General features: G+C 32.1%; 2 protein-coding genes across 3 annotated transcripts; both read right to left on the bottom strand.

The window, feature by feature from the left end:
- Positions 1-2435: 2435 nt before the first annotated feature.
- On the bottom strand, positions 2436-11320 carry LOC111310376 (3-phosphoinositide-dependent protein kinase 2-like). 2 transcript variants are annotated; one of them, XM_022909785.2, is made up of 11 exons: positions 10588-11320; positions 9096-9276; positions 8879-8931; positions 8561-8662; positions 8342-8450; positions 8174-8252; positions 7726-7891; positions 4523-4657; positions 4230-4396; positions 3673-3895; positions 2436-2960 (listed from the first exon to the last, which is right to left on the bottom strand). In XM_022909785.2, exons 1-11 carry the CDS (start codon positions 10789-10791, stop codon positions 2877-2879), a joined length of 1503 nt encoding a protein of 500 aa, XP_022765520.2. In that variant the 5' UTR covers positions 10792-11320; the 3' UTR covers positions 2436-2876. The 2 variants fall into 2 exon arrangements, with proteins under 2 accessions (XP_022765520.2, XP_089604657.1); XM_089748531.1 differs by having other exon boundaries at positions 9096-9773; positions 10588-11291.
- Positions 11321-12948: 1628 nt separating this feature from the next.
- LOC111310375 (glucosamine inositolphosphorylceramide transferase 1-like) lies at positions 12949-18960 on the bottom strand. The gene is made up of 4 exons (XM_022909784.2): positions 18344-18960; positions 17846-17968; positions 15323-15490; positions 12949-14987 (listed from the first exon to the last, which is right to left on the bottom strand). The coding sequence occupies exons 1-4, from the start codon at positions 18734-18736 to the stop codon at positions 13308-13310; spliced, it is 2364 nt and encodes a 787-aa protein (XP_022765519.2). The 5' UTR covers positions 18737-18960; the 3' UTR covers positions 12949-13307.
- Between the last annotated feature and the right edge of the window lie 1129 nt (positions 18961-20089).

The following is a 20089-nucleotide window of genomic DNA, read 5'->3' as shown; positions in this document are numbered from 1 at the left end:
AATTGTACTTTTCGTTCTTTCATCACATTGAAATCATAAAATTAAATTAAAATAATTTAATAGATCAATGTAAACAAATATAAAATATATATATATATTTTCAATTAAAATAATATAATAAATTAATAAAAACAAATAAAAAAATAAGTGTAAATTAAATTAAAATAATCTAACAAATTAACGTAAATTAATAGAAAAGAATGAAGAGCTTATTAATTTAAAATAAAATTTCATATAATTACAAAGTAACATGATCTAAAGATTTAAGAAAAACCAAATTTATTATCACTGTCTACCTATATTCTCAAGAGAGTTCTTCAACTATTCAACATCAATCAGGATGAAGAAACTTGTTTTACTAAAACAAAAAAAAAATGGGGATGAATAAACCTATTTTACCAAAGTAAAGAGATGCCGTCGACAAGATATGTTAAGCCACACTTATTTATTGAGTGGCTTCGATCCATAATTACCGGTAGAGGCTTGTGACATTCAAGTTAAGGTTTTGAGAAAAATGCAGAAGAAAAATAAATAAGGACTCTTCATAAGTGTATCAACATAAGTTAAGGTATAAAGACATAATAATAAAATAGTTTATTTGAATTTTTATTAGGTTTCTAAACGAGAAACTGGGCTTAAACTTGAATTTCTAAATTGAGCTGAATAAATAAATGCACAATAGCTGATGGGGTGATAAAAAATAAAATAATGTACAGGAAGGAAAGTTAATATGCTTCAATATTGACCAAAGGGACCAATGTTTTATTGAGAGGGTTCAGTTTTAAAAATATATTATAATCCAAAGTTTTGAGAGCACCTAGGCCTCTGTCTGTCCTTTTTAGTTTCATCTCTAGATAGATATTATTTTATTTTATTTTATTTATAATATTAATTTATTTTATAATATTATAATCATGTGCAAACATATGATCAATGTATTATATATAATGCTGACTCCATCTTAAATTTGAAAATTATTGCTTCACTGTCGAAGCCATAATCTTCTTATTTGGGTAAAAAAAAAATTCTTTTGAATTGAAGACCTGGACCAATTGAAGCTGGGACCTCCGGTTAGAATTTTCAGTATTTGAGCATCTAAAATATTCGGTCAAAGAAATAACTCACTTGGCAGTTTCATTATTAAAATAAACCAGAAGGCATATGCAAATAAAATAGAAAAATTTCCAAGGATAAATTTCCTATTTGATTACATGTTGAAATTAGATTAAGTCATGTTGAATCATCCAATTTCAAATCAATTAAAACATAAAAGTCCTCCAATGTAAAATCAATTGGCAATTAACAGAATATCTTAACTTGGATATTAAATCAGATTCAAAAATTAAAGATATTTGAATCTTGTAAAAAGAAAAAAAAAATCTATTAGTGATTCAACAAATGCTAAATTAAAAGCAGCTAAGATGGTCACAATATCAGAGAATGGATGCAAAAGATGGTCAAAAGGACTGGTTCTCCTACTTTTGAAAGAACCCTCATCCTAGCCTGGGACATGTGGGGTAGAAATGAGGCAGTCATGAACGAGGTGCATAGGACGTGTCAAGTTACAGTTCCTAACTGAAAGAATATCAGCGTGCATAAGCACAAAATGGTGAGCTGGCAACAAAAAAGCAAGGCATTTGGCAAGCACCAAAGGGGATCATATCAATGGTGCATTGGATAATGGGAACGGGAAAGGACGGATGGGAGCAGTAGCCAGGAATAGTATGGGGGAATTGGTGGGGGCCATCTGTGAACCTGTTGCAGATACTCTACAACAGTAGAAGCTTTGGCAGCACTAATGGCAGTGAGATCCGAGGCTGAGATGGCTTTCCAGAGAGTGTAGATCGAGGGGGATGCACAAGTGATTGTTAAGCAAATCCTACAGAAGGAAAAAAAGGCTATCTCCAGTGGGGCATATCATAGATGACGTGAAGCTTCCGGTAAGGAACTATTCTGAGTGGACTTGCTGCTTTGTTAGACGTGAAATGACAAGTGTTGCTCGTTGTCTGGCAAAATTAGCTAGCTATAGGAGTTGGTGGAACTTCTCAATGGGTGGATAATTATCCTACTAAATGTACTTGCTGAGAATGACAGGCTTGCACAACAGTAACGAAAGTTCATTCCCTCTTTCAAAAAAAAAAAGAAGCAGCTAAGACTTTTTATGGATGGTTACTTAATTGTAGTCGTAAGACCGTAAGGATAAGGAAGAATAAGACAGCCTATCTGCGAGTGATGTGTAAGAAATTTGTTCAACTCAGTGTCCCTCCTGAGAAAAAAAAAAGTGCATTTCAAAATACTTCTAAATCTCATGCCATTATATGACTTAGATGGGTTGGGGTAATAAACAATCAAATTAAAGCTTGATCAGGGTAAAAATAAATAAATAAATAAATCCGGTAATTTTACACAATACAATTCGATAATAAACAGGAAAATTATATGAATAAAACTCGGCACTTTTTTGGAGTTCTCATTCTCAAAATGGCAATCAATATTTCACAGCCAAAAGGAATTTCTTGAAAAGAAATTTTAATTAATGGCTGGTAACAGCTACTTTCAATACAATAATAACATGTAATTGGCAGCAAAACCCTTTCCCTTTTTTTTTTGGCTCATAAAACCTTATTTCGGATTGTACATTCATTGCATGCAAAAACCCTCGTTACATATCCAATTCTACAAAAGAGTGGATGAAAGCTTTAATATGAACCAATAGCAGCCTGAACCAGGAGACAGCTGAATCTGAAAACTCTTGAGCCGCTTTCATGAAATAAATAATTGCTTCCTATTGTGGATTGTTTAACAGTTTCCAAGTTACTCTACAATATCAAAATGTCCAAAGAATGTGGTGCTTTATGACAATGAATAAAATCACTTCACCGGTTTTGAAGGCCCTCGATCGCTTTTTTCCACTGCCATGCTCTTTGTTTTGCATCATCAAATGACAACACCTTTTTTGGCTGAAGCATCACATATGTGGATCAGAAAATGAAACAGCCAAAGAAGAACAAGTGGAAAGCATGCACCCCCAAAGTGTTACGTTCCTTTTTTCTTCATTACCAGCGTTCTCTAAAATTTAAAATTAATTAGGGTAAAATAAACCATTGGTCACTCAACTCTGGTCATGTGTTTTTTAAAACGATCACTTAACTATTAAATTTTTCAATTTTTTTTTCACCTAGCTGTTAGTTTCTAATAATGTGCTGATATGATAATACCACATCAGTTGCCAGATGTCACATGACATTTGCTACATCATCTGATATGCCACATGGAACTGCTAACATGACATTATAAATTTTGGAAAAAATGAATTTTGCAAACATGATAATGCCACATGACATATGACAACTGAAGTATCATTGCTACGTCAGCATGCTATTAAACATTAACGGTTGGATGACCAAAAAAATACTTGCTCAACCTTTAATGACTAAATTGAAATTTTTAATAGTTTAGTGACCATTTTAAAAACACGCCAATAGTTGAATGACAAATGGTGTAATTTACCCAATTATTTAATATAAAGTGGCTGTGATAAACCATAGAACATTATACCAGTCAGGGAATATAAAGCACCAGGGTGCATGCAGTTCCAGATTTCCAGTATCATTTCATTAATAAATTTGAGGAATACATTTCTATCCTATCAGTATATGCTCAGAGACTTACAGTGCAAATCTTGAAGTGTGATGGACTTGTGACCTGGATGCTGAGGTCATTAGAATTGTCTGACCAAATAATGTTCCCTTTCACGACCAATTTTGAAGGATCAACATAAATCAGTTTTGGCTTGTTGGTGAGGATAAGCTGCACCTTCTTGCTCGATAACTTTTGTAGTTTCTTCACCATTGAGATCATAAGAACAGATTCTCCAGGTTCCAAAAATTGTTGCCTGTTTGCATGATGGACATTTTAGAGAAGATGTGTAGCAAAAAGTCAGCCCCAGTCCAGAAGAGAGAAGAAACGATAAAAGTTAAGACTCAAATTACAAACTACAAAATTAGCATGAAATGCAACTATCTCCTCGCAATTGATTCACATGGGAGTCAATAATGTTTCATCTACACTAGTCCAAAAGTAGCAAAAATGGACAAATCAATGATGTTACTAAACGTTAATAGGTTCTACAAGTATCCAAATGGACAAGCTTGCAAGCCAAAGTCATGTCCTTTCAACAAAATCAAAGAACACGTGCTGAGAAAATAACAAGATATATTAAAAAATACCATTTTGAGTCAAAGGAGTCAATTGAGGCAACTCTATTTATACGGCCAGATGGTTCAGCAGATGATGAGGCACCAACATTTCCATCATTCTGTCTGGCTGAACCATCTCCAATGTGGGTAGGATTCCATGAAGAATCATTATGATCATCACCCTCACTTGATTGAGCCTGAAAATAATAGATAATAATAATAATAATAATAATAATAATATTTTAAAACTCCCAAGAGACAAGAAGCAGAGAGAAGCTGGATTCCATCATAAGTAATGATTGAAAGCATGTCTGCCATCATACCCCCGTCTCTAATGCAAGCTTCGGAGGGGTTTGTGCTCTTAAATTACTCCAGTCAACTCCCCTAAAGAAAGGATGCATCTTGAGCGCGGAATAACCATTAGGTCCAGCACCTGGTCGTCTACTGGGATCTAGATCCTGCACCACAATTGCATTACAATTTTAAGGCTAAAACTTTTTTCTCATATATTAAGATCACACTACATAGGATAATCAAAAACCTAAAAGGGCAAAAGTAATAATGTTGGATGTGCGTAACTTTGAACCTGTCCAAAAGAGAAATCACAACAACAACAACAACAAACTAAGCATTATATCCCATAACTCTGGAGTCGGCTGTATGAAAGGCCAAAAAAGGAATCATGTTAGGTCGTAGTTTTAAATCTTTTTACGCCACTCATTTCTATCAAAAACAATCTTTTCATCTACTTCCTTAACCCTTACATCATTTCTTGTTATTTGCATCCCCATCTTTCATGGCCTACCCCTAGAAATTTGGTGTTTCATAAATCTAGAAACTCATTTCTCCTAACTGGTGCATAGATAGGCTTATGTTTCACATGTCCAAACCATCTCAATCGGCCCTCTCTCATCTTTTCCTCAATTCAGACTACTCCTAATTTTTCTTAGATCTCTTTATTGGTCTACCTCTAGAAGTTTTGGTCTCTCATAAATCTAGAAGCTCATTTCCCCTAACTAGTGCATAGACAAGCCTAGGTTTCACATGTCCAAACCATCTCAATCAGCCCTCTCTCATCTTTTCCTCAATTCGGAATACCTCTAATTTTTCTCAAATCTTTTTAGTTCTGATTTTGTTTCTTTTAGTCTTACCACATATTAAGCATCCTCATCTCAGCCACACTCATTTTCTTCTCATTTTGTTTCTTAACGGCCCAATACTCAGCTCCATATAACAACACTGGCCTTAGAGTTGTTTTATACGACTTTAACTTTAAATGCATGTTACGATCACACAACACACCCAATGCACTTCTCCACCTCACTCATCTTACTTGAATCCTATGATTTGCATCCTTTTCTATCTCAGCATCACTCTGAATAATTGATCTCAAATATCGAAAATGACTACTCTTCGGTACTATCTCACCATCCAACTTAATCACACTAACACTTGCTTCCTTATGACTACTAAACTTACATTCAATATATTCAGTTTTAGATCTATTCAATTAAAGTCTCCAGACTCTAGTGTATGCCTACATAATTCTAATTTCGTATTAAGATCATCACTAGTTTCAGCAACTAAGACTATATTATTGGCAAATAACATACGCCATGGCATCTTGTCTTGGATACATCCAGTGAGCTCATCCATAACTAATGCAAAAAGAAATAGACTTAGTGTTAAGCTTTGATGCAATCTTGAGGTAATGGGAAAGCTATCAATCATGCTCCCAAACGTCGTCACATTCGTTACAACTCCTTCATACATATCTTTAACTAAGTTAATATACTTTAAACGAACTCCTTTCTTCATTAAGACCCACCAAAGCACCTCTCGAGGAACTCAGAAGAAATAATTTGTGGTTCACTTCAAGATTACAGCCAATGAATTTCAATCAAGATGGCTCATTTTAAAGAGGGAGGGAGGTGTGGAATGGATATAGGGGAGAAAGAGAAAAAGAGGAAGTAACTAAACAGATAAGGACAAAGGGATAAGAGAAGAGAGGGGTCAATATTCAAACTAGCATTAGGAAAAAAGAGAGAAATGAAAAAGTTAATGAATAATTTCTTCATCAGGATTTACCATTTCTGCTGCCACCTTAATATTACATTCCTAAAGGCTTATTTATTATATTATACTTCAAAAAATGAATAAATAAAGAACCTTCAATTCTAGAAGCAACTCTAGCAGTAACTTTCACATGAACTGCCCATAGAAAATTCTACATAGCACAAACAAAGTCTCCAATTATAAGATACCTTAAAATAAATAAAACAATTATAAGATTTCATGTAAAAGTTTTATAAACTAAAACATAATTAATTCTTACTCATTAGGAAAATGGAAAGAATACTATGTAATCTATTGCAATATTAGTAAAATTAAGCAAAAGAAAAAAGAATACATCATTTTTAGCTATGCTTACGATTATATTCTTTTTGCATATTTCCTAATAAGCAAGATATTACTCCAAAAATGTAGGGAAAACCATAGTATGCAGGAAATACATAAGACAGCACATGGGAGATAAGGAAAAAAAAGAACAAAGCCTTAGAGATAATACAACCAAAACTCTAAATAAGAAATAAGAAAAGCCCACATTATTTGCAAAGAGGTGGAAAGCACCATGAGATTAGCTTCATTGCAAATCAATTAGCTACATTCCTGCAAATAATATGCCCAAACACAGACATTAAATGTTTCATTACTCCAGATACTAGTGTTTCAATTTTTAGATAAGAAGATCCACCAAGTAGTGCAGCAGTCAAATGAGGAGATTATTTAATCACTTAAATAATTCAGAAACCCCCAACAAGGTCAGCTAGAAATTATATTTGCTCTGAGATTGCAGAGAAAGTTAGGCTTAGGATAAACAAAAGATAGGCAGCAATCAGCAGCAAACTGATGCCAAGAGATATTTTTCTCTAACCACTGTTTTATACTATGGTGGTTTCCTTTGGTTGTTTTTTTTTTCTTTTTCACCCACTTACTAGGAAGAAATCAGTTGCCATGAAACTTTATCTTCCCATGTTATCAGAATGTAAAACTACAAAAGCAGCATAATTATACAAGGTGGAATTACTTAACCAATTGTTGTCTCAACAGTTAGAACTGATTGCTAAAGTTGTGTGCATCATAATTTGCTTTCCCCTAACATGTAACTCTACAAATGACAATCATTTCGTTTGAACTCCACTTCTTCTTAGCATAATAATTATCAAAAGCAATACGAAGGGCAATTATCTCATAACAGCATAAGTTGATTTTCCATCCCCAATTGGTGCAGAGTTTCAACTTCTGAAAATTTGGCTCAAAACAGACAAATCAGATTGACCAAATGTATGTTAGTTACTGAGCTGCTTTATTCTGTCATTTTTCCATCACAAATGTACAGAAACAAAAATTATACGCACCAGATAACGGAAATAGGTAACAAGATCAACTTCAAAAAGTCTTAAGCATCAAAGTTTATGGATGAATAGCAGAAACCAAATCCAACATGCAGAAAGTTGTAAATTACCAATAACCGGTCGATAAGGTTTTTGGCTTCTTCAGAAAAATAATTTGGAAATCTTATATCTCTGGCTATAATTCTTTGAAATATAAGCCATTCACTTGCATCTTTGAAAGGAGAAGTGCCTGAAAGCATTTGGTACAGTGTGCAGCCAAGTGCCCAGAGGTCATTTCTGTTTGAATATGTTCAAAAGAATAAATTAGTTAACCTACAAACAATAGATGAACAAGATCAAGGAAAACAACTCAGCTAAATCACAAGTTTTTACACTTGCATTATCAGGGAAACTAAGTGGTAGGAAAAAAGGGGAGGCGAAAGAGGGGGCAAGGGAGAAGAGAAAGATTAAAGAAAAAAATTCTATGATAGTTGTAGCAAGCTTAAGATTCAGTTTCAAGTTTGACAATTTTAATCTATATTGAGAGACAAACTCATTAAGAGATTGAAGGTCACTTACCCAAAAGTTGCTGGAGAAGAGTTTAGGACTTCAGGAGGAACATATGCAGCTGTCCCCACAAATGTGCATGCCTTATCATCTGGAAAGGATACCAGAGACAATCTTAGCCTTAAAACTTTCTTTTTGGAAGGGGCAAGGGGGTTCGACATGATAAAATCATGATTTTACCTGAGGATGCATTAGGCAGGACTGTAATTCGGCTGTCCTGCATGGGCTTTACACTGCCAAAGTCGGCAATCTTAATATGCCCATCTGTAGTAAGAAGCAAGTTCTCTGGCTGCCATGTAACAAACATTAGCATTTTTCAAATGCTAATGTAACAGAACATGCATGAACTGATAACAACAGATATGACACTGCAGCAGAACATGAATGCTTTTAAAATACCTTAATATCTCTATGTATCAATCCCATGTTGTGTATGTATTCAAGAGCATCTACAACTTCTGCAGCATAGAAGCGAGCCTCATCCTCTGATAAGCGACCTTTCTGCACAAAATGTAACCAGATGGTTGATACTGAAACACGAATAAACCGCCAGAGATAGAACCAAGTGCTAAATCACAAAAATAAAGAATGAGCTCAAGAATACTCAGTCTCAAACAACTCAATCATATGCTACAAGAAAAAAGTAGCCACAAGGCAACCGTTTTTATGTGTGAAATTTCCATAACTAGATAGGATCACATGCTAAGAGTAACTTACTCTTGTTATTTGGTCAAAAAGTTCTCCACCTTCACAGGATTCAAGTGCCATGTCTTCACAATATAATCAAAGAAAACAATGTCAAACAAAAAACCAAACCAAAAGAATTGGCAAGACTTAACTAACGGACAAGCATCAAGGGAGAAAAGTTGTTGTAAAAGCTAACTAAACAAGTATGCACATAACACTAATCAAAGATACAACCAAGAATACCTACAAAGTGAAAAAGTATCTTGAAATGTAAAATAGAGGCGCACAACACCAGGATGGTCCAGTTGATCAAGCACGATACGTTCCAACTTTACATAAGCTGTTTTATTTTCTTTGGTGATGAACTTTTTATCCATGATCTTCAAAGCATACACCATTCCTGTATCCTTCTTCTTTGCCCTCACAACCTGATGACAACATTAATATGATATTCAGAATGATACCAATGTGAATAAGTAGCTCATGAGAAAAATGGTGAGCAAACATGAAAAGTGAACGTATACTAAGTAAATGATTCAATAAATATTTACCATAAGATTTCAAAAAAGATCACTACAACCACAATAATAATAATAATAGGCCCCATGTTTTTATATTAATCAATCATCTTAAACTGTTAACTAAAAGAAGGATGTTTATTTATCTATATTGCCAATGTATTGATATATTCCTAACTAACGTATCACACAGCCATCACCACTGTAATATTTTGTTTGCTTAGAAAAATAATTTCACGTAACAACTATAAAGGAGTAGCATGAAACATAAATAAATATATTTGTCCAGTTTGAACCATCCCTTCTCACTCTTAACCATACTGGCAGTCTCAGTGCTCTTATCTGGTATTTTTGTAACTTTAAGCCAAGTCATATGCACACATCTGAGAAACTCCCATCATTCATACCTTTAACCAACCAAAGTACGTTTACAACATGAGTGAAGTGCTCAAATAATGGAAACAAGTAGTTTAATTTAGCCTCAATTTTCAAAACTCAGAACAGAAGTTTCTAACAAGTGAAACAATAAAAAAATGTTCGTTAATAAGTGATTTATTTTCTGGGATGGTGGAAAAACAGAATTGCAAAAAAGGCAAAAGAGATGAACAGCAAAAAAATGAACCTATAGGTATTTGGTATCAGTTCATTAATGTCAATATCAATGAAAGGTACAAACAAAAAGAGAGCAACCTATAAGTACTTGATCCAGCAGTAAAAGGAAGAGCAGCCTAGACTGCTTAGATTCAAAACTTCAAATCTCCAACTGCACTTATGTGCAAGTTGAATCATTAATGCTTTGCTTGGAAAGAAAATAAAGTCTATAACCCAAGCATAGCCCAAAAATCACACGTCTTCAAAGAGAAATAGCAATTTATCTTCTAGGAAACAGAAACAGAAACAGAAAGAGAATCAAATATTGTTATTAAACAAAATTTTATGTTCTTTCTTTTGCAACAAATTTCTAGGAAAATTTATTTCCTGTCATCGAAACATCTTATACCACTATTGAAAACCCATATAATTCACAAAGATAGCTAAAACTTATCCCAAAAATACACCATTTGTCACAAAGAACCATTGCCCATCAAATTCATAAAGCAGGAATATGCACATATAAATAATGAAACATCAAAAACAAAGCAAACCCAGAAATCCCATATGCCAAAAATCTAGAATATCAAAAAAAGAACTTAAATTAAAATGGAAAGAAAAGAAACTAACCTTTGAGTAAGAACCAACACCATAGATCTTGCCCAATTCAAAATCCTGGATAGAGAAATTCTCCTGTGGAGCTCTAAATGCAAAGCTTTTAGATCTCTGAACATTGTCGGAAGCACCAACATTTGAAGAATTATTATTAGAATTATTATTATTGGTTCCCTGAATCCTAAGCTTGGAATCAAAATCCTTCTCCATTGTCAACATTTCTCTCTCCGAAATTCCTCACTTTCCCTTTACATAATAATTATAATCACAATAATGATAAAAGTAAAATCTTGGAAGAGGAACAGTTTTTTGTTTCTATTTTTGGTTCCAGTCAAAGAGGGAAAAACAAAAGAATTTTTTTTTTATTGGGTTGGATTGGATTTCCATTTATATTCCACTGAAAAGGAGGAAAAAGTGAACTGATTCTTTTTCTGTGCAAAAAATTTATTTTTTAAAAATAAATTTTATTTAATTTTGTGGAAGTGTAAATTTTATAAAAAATTTTATAAAAAAAATGAAAATGGGAGAAATTAGAGGTGGGGAGTGATCAGCTTTTTTAGGGAATATCAAATCCCTAAAAATGTAAAAGAATTGGGAATTTAGGAGTGATTAAAGAGCGGAATTAGGAAATTTTTGATGGAGGAGAAGAGAGGCATGGGGATTGAAGAGGTTGAGCTTTTGCACTAGGGATTCAATCATTCACGTCATTCTCCTCCTCTGTTTCTCTCTCTCTCTCTCTCTCTCTCTCTCTCTCTCTCTTGCATTTTTTTTATTTATTAAAAAATTTAAATTTTTATTTTTTTAATAAATCTTTATATTTTATTATATATAATTAAATTTTTATCTTTTTATTATATTAAAATAATATTTTATTTTAAACAATAATTAATCTATGTTAAATTTATTTAAGTATAAATTAAAAATTAAAAATTTATTTAAATGTAATAAAAAGTATAAAATTTTATCTAATGATAAAGTTTTCATTTTTTTTTATTTTAATCTTATTTATTTTGCATATATTTTGATGATATGTTTGGCAAGTGTCATGTCGAAAATATTTGGGGATTTATTTAATTTTTAAGGGGAAATTTGTAATTTTATTTTTTTTGCAACTTAATTAAAGAAGTTTTAAAGCTAACATTTTAATTATAAAGATTTAAATTTTATGAAATTATTATTTATTTTTAAATTTTTAGATTTAATAGTTAAACTTATAAAATAATAAGAATAAAAAAAATAAGTACACATAAAATATGAAAATATTCAAAGTTATAAAAGAAGTATTTCTTAATTACTATTATTACCAACTAAATTTTCTTATAGTACTATTGATTCGAATGTGTTAAATTTTGATTTTATAAAAAAAGAAAATGCGATTTATCAGGTTTATTAAAAACTTAATAAAAGAATATACATATAATAATTTTTTACAAAATTTTACATCAACGGCTGAATGTTCAAATGACAAAAAAAGAAGTGTATTTTTATTTTTTTATTCAAAGTTGTTTGAAAATTTTGAAAAAATAATTTTTTATAAATTTATTAAATTTAATATAAATAAATTTATTTGAATCGATTCAAAAAATAAATATATAAATAAAATTCAAAGATATTTTGTTGTTAAGTAAAAAACAATAATAAAGTTTTATAAAATTTAAAATTTTCTCACATATTGAGAGAAAACGAATTTCTTTAAAATGTTTCAAATTTATTTTTTATTAAAATTTTGATTAATAGACAAAAAGTGAAAGGTAGATTTGAGAAATTAAGTTAATTTATTTTGTTTATTTTTATAAGAAACAAATAAATTGAAAATAAAAAAAAAAAATCAATCAAATAGTATAGCCTTTTTGATAGTGACTTGAAGTGGACATGGACCCAAACTCCAAAGTTTTAAGATAAGGATAGAATGATAGGTTGAGATAAAAATAATATAAAAAAAAAAAAACAAATTAAAAAACAGGTAAACGAGAAAGAAACAGACGTCCATATCATTCCCTATGGCCGGCAGAGGGATAAATTATTTCCTAGTAATTCACGCATGGATATATATAAAATCTAAAGATGCATGCACTTGAAAATAAATCTGTTTATTTAAATATTATAAGATAATATGACAAAAAATATAAAAATAATATAATTTAAAATTTTAATAAAAATTTCATAAAATTTAACAAAAATAAAATATATATCATGATATATAATTTTTATGTAACCTATTGTTGTCGACTCTCTATCCCCAATCAAACAAAATGGCATAATTTTCATTGTCAGCTTTTATTCTTCTCTTTCCTTGTTAAATAGAACAATCAAGTTTCCAAGCCAAGAATTCAATTTGTATTTTAAAAGGAAAGGTTTCATTTTCCACACAAATGGTAGGCAAAAACCAAATAAGTAGATTCATTCAGTTTTAGTACAGAACATTAGAATATTAGATTGAAGATCATCAACTCCAAGTAACATTCCATGATCTCATCTCTTATTGTTTCTTGTTCCATTTCTTGAAAGAGAAAACAAGACAATAGATGTTAGGAGATGGAAGGAAGAAAGAACCTATATTTGAAACTTTCAAAACCCTTTTCTATTCAGTAAGAAAACCTGAAGATTAATGTACATCCTAGTAGTAAATGCATTGAAACGAAGTACCCATCGACACAATTTACCAAGATGGTGAGAACAAGGAGGAGGAAGAGGAAGAGGAAGAGGAGGAGGTGATCTTAGAGCTATTGCTTTCGCTATGAATCCCAACCATCCTTCCGCCCGTCAAATTCCCACCTCCGGCCAGACAGACTACCGTACATATCAGTAAATTTCATAAGGCAGGCGCTTCTTATTTTGTAATGTACTTTTGTGTTTCGGCTGATTGCGGCACCAGAAATTTTCGATGTATCTATTGTCCAAGCGGGTCTCACGTATTCAACGGTTTTAGATGAGCTTGCATTTGCATATAAGAAATTAAGCAGTATATCCTCGCAGTTGAAATACTTGTCAACCACTTCTCTCCCTGGTTTAGCTTGCTTGCTCCAATACCTTTCAAAGGCTACTTGACTATCAATGAAAGCAGCCCCTGTAAGAATCATATTATACCCTTTATTTGTTCTGGCATATTTCTCACCCCAATACTCCAATTGGTTTCCATCAACATACCGAGGGTAGAACCCCACAATCCTATCTGGATGTTGACGCCACACCAAAAATCCCCGCTCAACATCGTCACAAGTCATCATTATATCGTCATCAAGCTCAAGAACTGCACGAGTCTTAATAAATGGATCCATCTTGAATCGGTTATTGAGTGAGTTCTGGTTCTCCACTCTGATCCTAACAGGCACTGCTGAGTCAAGATCAGTCAACTTGGGGGGTATCCCTTTGTTCCAAACCACAACAATTTCTTTTACTGAAGCACACCTTGAGTAATGCTTCACGTACATTTTCAAATTCCAGAGACGAGCGTCGTACGTCATTGTTAATAATGTAAACTGAGAGTAATGACCCTTCCATGAGTAAGGTTCTTCTGCACCATTGCCTCCATATATGAACTTAACTCCTCTGCAAGAAAGTGAAACTCCTATAGCAAATATCAGTGCCAAAACTATTCTTCCAGTATAGGTGTTTGGTTTTATCAAGCCTCTTAGAAATGAAGGTATTCTATTCAAGCGGCTGCAAAACCACCTCACTTTCGAAGAAAATATATTTGCTCTTTCCCAAGCCATAAGAGTATCACTTCTCTTCCCCGAGTAATCAGCACACCAGTTAAGGGGGATAATGCATTTCACTGCTCCTAGTAGGACACCCAATAACACAATGAGGCCAGCAACAGCTGCAACAGAAGCACAGCCAAGAAGAAATCGATGGACTGAGTCTCCTGAAGGTACACGGTCCCCATCCATAACCCCAATCCATTCACCAGAACTTAGCTGCTGGACATCAAGGTGATGGTAGCGAGCACCATTCCAGGCATTCCGATACTTACTGGACTCTTCGAAGAGAAATGAGACTTCAACCTCCTTGTAATCAGCTCGCGTAAGAACTTCAACCTTGAAAATGCGAACCCGTCGCCCATATGTTTCACCGCAATCCTGACCAATCCGATGAAGATTTCCATTATACCTAAATGGCCTGCCCCCATTACGAGCCCCCAAGCTTCTGTCAATATTATAAATAGGATTCTTCTTGTGTGGTTTCCAAGGACCAAGAGGTGAGCTGCTATACCAAATTTCCAGTTGTCCATTCTTTGTTCCAAAACTGCTGTGATCTGATCCAAAAAGCCAATACTCACCATCATGATCAATAATAAAGGAATCAATAAGTGGCTTTTTCAAGATGATCCTATAAAGTTCCCACTGTAAGGGAAAGTTAATTGCTCGATACAGACGAAGTTCTCCTTTCTGACTGCTTTCAGGCATCATGTATATCTGTAGTTAAGAGAAAAAAAAACAAGCAATTCCATCAATAAATGAGATAAGCTGCCATGTAGATTACATAATCATTGCGAATGTGCTGGTACCTAAGAAAATCTTGTCCCATTTCATCAGTATCAGTCATTTAGTTTGGCACACCTATGTGAGGTATAACATATACGTTCATGATCAGCATTCATTTGGCCATGTTATATTAGGTTACACCAGTTATGTTCTGCCTTGCTTACCCATATTATGAAATTATAAGGTGCTTAAAAACTAAGCAATAAATGTGCCTATATATAACCTAAGTGCATATGAGAAAAACGAACAAAAATTGATAGTCTTACTTGGCCAAGATAGTTAAAGACATATGGGTAGGAAAGATGCCAGTCCTCATCCAAGGCTATGCCCAGTTGTTGCCATGTTGCTCCCTTATCAACACTTTTTGCAACCCCAATATCCCCTTGCATGGTGAATGAGTTCTTGGTTTCATAAAATAGGTAAAAGATATCTCCCTGGATCATGAAGCATTTCAAGCAAACATGAGGATACATTTCAAATACAAATAAAAACTAACATATAACAAACTTTAAACCTCGGGATATTTCAAATAAAAATTTATCACTTTGAGAAAGTAGGCAGACCCTATTAACAAAAGCAATCATGCTTGGGATGATGCAAGCAATGCATGTAGTGCTGCACATCTCTGGGGAAAAATCATAAGTGATTAGGATATAATTCAACTGAAGACATTTTCATAAAATAAAGTATTGAAAAGATCCATTCAGGGAAGAGAGAATACAAGAAGATGAAAAGAAAAGCTAGGTGTATTAGCTATACTAGCATGACATAGGATAGTGACACGAGGTAGAAGAGTATGATAAGATACCCTATTTCAGTCATACACTCTTTTACTGATATTTATTGATAAAAATAATTGAATAAATTTGCAATCTAAATAGGAACAATGAGGAAAAAACAAGAAAAAAAGTGTCTCCTTTATTTTTTATTGTGAGGAGCTTGTCTCCCTATGAGATTGAATTTCAAATTCATCAACCTACCTGAGACAGATACACTTTCAGAAAGCTCTTGAAGCTTAGATTGGTGGCATTATTCAGTACAAACATAAATATGCATACAATTATGTAGTATGGGTGGTTTTTTCCTTTTTTAATTCGGGGTTTGGCGAGATTAGGTGGGGTGTTTTGATGCATGTTATGCGTTATGATTTTTTCTATTACTAAATGCATAAACCAAAATGTATCCACAAATAATCAATAGAAACTATTCAAAGAATTATTTTAGTAAAACCATGCTAAGATAACTAAAAATATGAAACAGCAAAACCATGTCAAAGAAGCTTAATGGGGGAACCGAGAACCAAACTGGGTAATATCAAACTCATTGATAGTGAAGTTTCTCACAAATTCTGATAATCTTCCCTTCAAATACACTCATAAAGGTTCTTGAAGTCAAAACAAAAGCTCTACACAAATTTATACCCTGATTATCAAGTGTCCACCTTTGCACTCCACTTATCAACGAAGCTCACAGCTTCAAGAACTATACAACATAATTAGGAAAATTATAAATGATAGATTAAAGTTTGAGAAGCAATGTGGCTATTATTAATGAGCAGCCAGTTCATACTCTAGCCCCATCACTATGCAGCAAGCATAACATAACTTCAGACAGGATATCCATATAAAATTCATGTAATACTGTATTTCAGCTAAATGAGTCACATCTGATTCCATCAACTTTATAGCATCTCTTAGCAAGTTTGTTTTCAATAAATAAATAAATAATCACAATTGCAAAAGATTATTGAAAACAAACTATGACCTCCCCTGCATGTATCTTCTTAGTTATGTTCAACCTTAGATAATCAATATGGCAATAAATTTTGTATTTGTTTCACCAACTCGAGAAAACATCATCATACAATCTACAATCTAAAAAGCACTATTATGGTTAGAACTGTCCATCAATCCTAATAAAATGATTCTCACTCATTACAAAAAAAAAAAAAAAAATCAATCCATCCATTCCACACAAGTCATAATTGTTACCTAACTAGAATATTCATGCAGTAGATGAGGATATAACCAACTAATTAACTAATATTAACACCTTAGAAAACGAAGTCTCAAGCATAATCCTTTCTAATATAACTTAGGTTAACTTATCTCACAATAAGCAATTGTATATCCAATACAATAAAGGCAAGTTTTTATATATAACATCTTCGCCATTCCATCCTATGACAAAGATGCTATGAACAGGACTTGTTCTAAATTGAAAATGGATGTCTGAATGTGCAGCTCCCAATCTAAAATCATAGAGAATATTTGCAAACTTAAAATAAGTCAGAAGACAATTAGATGTTGAATGAGTCATGAGGTTAATTTGGGAGAAAGGCAACAACCGGATCAGTAAAAGCCACCCATAGATTAGAGTTTCACTATGGTATCTAGCTGCCGTAGCAATCCATTGGCTCAACTTGACTGTATACATACTAATATCAAATTATATACAAATCATATACTTAGTCAAGGAACTGTACTGTAACAAAAGAATATTTTTGCTGTTGATTGAAATAATAATGGCAATAAAGATTATCAAACACACTGAAAACAGTTGAAATTGCAGATACGAAATTAATATATAAATATGAAATTCTCAAGTTTCTCAACTTAGTACTGTTCATTGCGCCTAAACAATACTCCAAAATCTTACCTTGATTACAGATTAAAAAAAAAAAAAAAGAATGGAGTACAACTCACAAGAAACAGAAGAATAAACGAAGAAGTTCCAACAAAATGACAAAAAGTTATTAAAAAAAATTAGTCATAATAAACAATAGTTACCTGAACATAAAGAAAAGGATCAGCTACAAAATTACTAGGGAAACCAGAATCAGAAGCTGAAGCACAGGTGAAAACTGGGTTAGCTACTGGCCATGCTGCACTCTCATTTCTCCATACATCAGCCTAAAAATATTTACCCACATATCAAAATCACCATAACTTGATATAAAAAAGCAAAAAAAAAAAAAAAAAAAAAAAAAGCAATTCCCACAAAAACCCAAAAATGCAAAAGTAGTCAGCATAAAAGTCCAATCTTTCATTCCACATGCATTAAAAAAAAAGAAAAGCAGGAAAAAACCGAAGACTAAAACAACAAAAGATTCACAAAAACCAAACCAGAAATAAGAAAACTTGCATGTACTAGTACAAAAAAGAAAACCCATTTCTACTGAAAAAATAAATCCAATATTTTTTTAAATAATTTTAAATTATAATTAAATACAATGATGAAAAGGAACAATAAAAAGCAATAAATAACAGGCCAAAAAAAAACCTTACAGTTTCAATGGGTTTGAGAGAGAAAGGAGAGTGACCAAAGAAAACACCAATAGACCAAGAACCTTCATTATCTTCTTGACAACCAAGCCATGGCAAACCCCTACTTTCATTTGAACAAAACGGCGACGTCAAAATCACCCACCCATATAACCCTGCGATCAATCCATACATAACAAAACAAACCAAACAAAAAACAAATCCCGACGCCACCACCCTTCCACTTCCACAGCCTCTCCCGCCGCCACCACCACCGTTATTATTCCCATTACAATGGCCATTATGATTGTGGTGGTGATAACAACGGTTACTTTTATGCTGCCACCACTTCAAGCAGCAGCTGCCTCCACCACCACCGTTGTCACCGCTACCAACTACCATCATTGTTGTTACCATGGTTTTTTTTTTTTTCTCAGGTAAAAATCATCACCATTTTTGCTTCAAAAGATCTTTCTTTGGGAGGTTGTTTTTCTAAATGAGTGTAATCAACAAAAAAAACGTTACTTTACAAAACTTATTAGTATGCAAAATTTACAAAAATAATTGTGCAATAGAAAGAAACAAAATACCCAAAAAAATAAAAATGAAAAATGAAAAATTGCTTTTTTTTTTTTTTGAGTGGTTTGATTTGTTGTATTTATAGGGTGGCATTTGGTGTGACGAGGGTAATTTTAATTTTTTTTTAAGTTTAAAATTGATATTTAAAAATTATGAATTTGGAAAATTTTATGTACGGAATATTTTATTAATAATAAAATAATTTAATTTAATGATACATTAAGATTTTTCAAAAAATTTAAAGTTAAGAGTTTCAATTAGGCTTCTGTTGTGGGCAGCAGCCAGCTTGAACCGAAGTCATATGGAACGCGATGTTCACTCGCTCGACATGGATGACACATGTAAATCAGTTGCAAGTATGACACATGATGAAAGTTTAAAAGAGTTGCTATGTGATGACATCAGCAAAGAGATTGTGCATTTTATGCAAATTCATGTTTCTTGAAATTTTAGATTTTGAAAAAAAAAAAAATTTTTTAATAAGGGTATTTTTTTTGGTATAAGATTATTATATTCTTGTATTTGATTAAGAAAAAGTCATATTATTTAATTTTATATTTTTATTATAATATTTTATTACATAAAAAACATAATAATATTTTTAATAAAATAATCGATAAATAATTCAATTTTAAATCGATAATGATAAAAATTACAAATATCAATTATTGTATTTTTAAATAAAGCAATGCAATAATTGATTGTTTAAAAAAATTATAATGATCAATTACTGTGTTATAAAATAAAACAATGTGGTAATTATTCTTTTAATTAAAATTACAATTATCAATTATTACATTATAAAACAAAAGTAACGCATCATTTGATTATTTTAAAACAAATACATTTATCAATTATTGTATTTTAAATAAAGAAACACAATAATTAATCATTTGATTAAAATTAAAATTATCAATTACTACATTATAAAATCAAGTAACGCAATAACTGATTATTTTAAAATAATTATATTTATCAATTATTGTCTTTTAAAATAAAAAATTTCATTAAAATTAAAATTATCAATTACTACATTATAAAACAAAGTAATGCAGTATTTGATTATTTTAAAATAATCACATTTATCAATTATTGCATTTTAAAACAAATAAAGGCAATAATTGATTATTTATTAAAATTAAAATTATCAATTAATGCATTATAAAATCAAGCAATGCAGTAATTGATTGT

Source organism: Durio zibethinus, chromosome 19, assembly GCF_047325235.1.
Source record: "Durio zibethinus cultivar Kanyao isolate XHJ-2024 chromosome 19, ASM4732523v1, whole genome shotgun sequence".
Taxonomy (NCBI): Eukaryota; Viridiplantae; Streptophyta; class Magnoliopsida; order Malvales; family Malvaceae; genus Durio; species Durio zibethinus.
The sequence above is the reverse complement of the archived record's forward strand: the minus strand, read 5'-3'. Positions and strand labels throughout refer to the sequence as shown.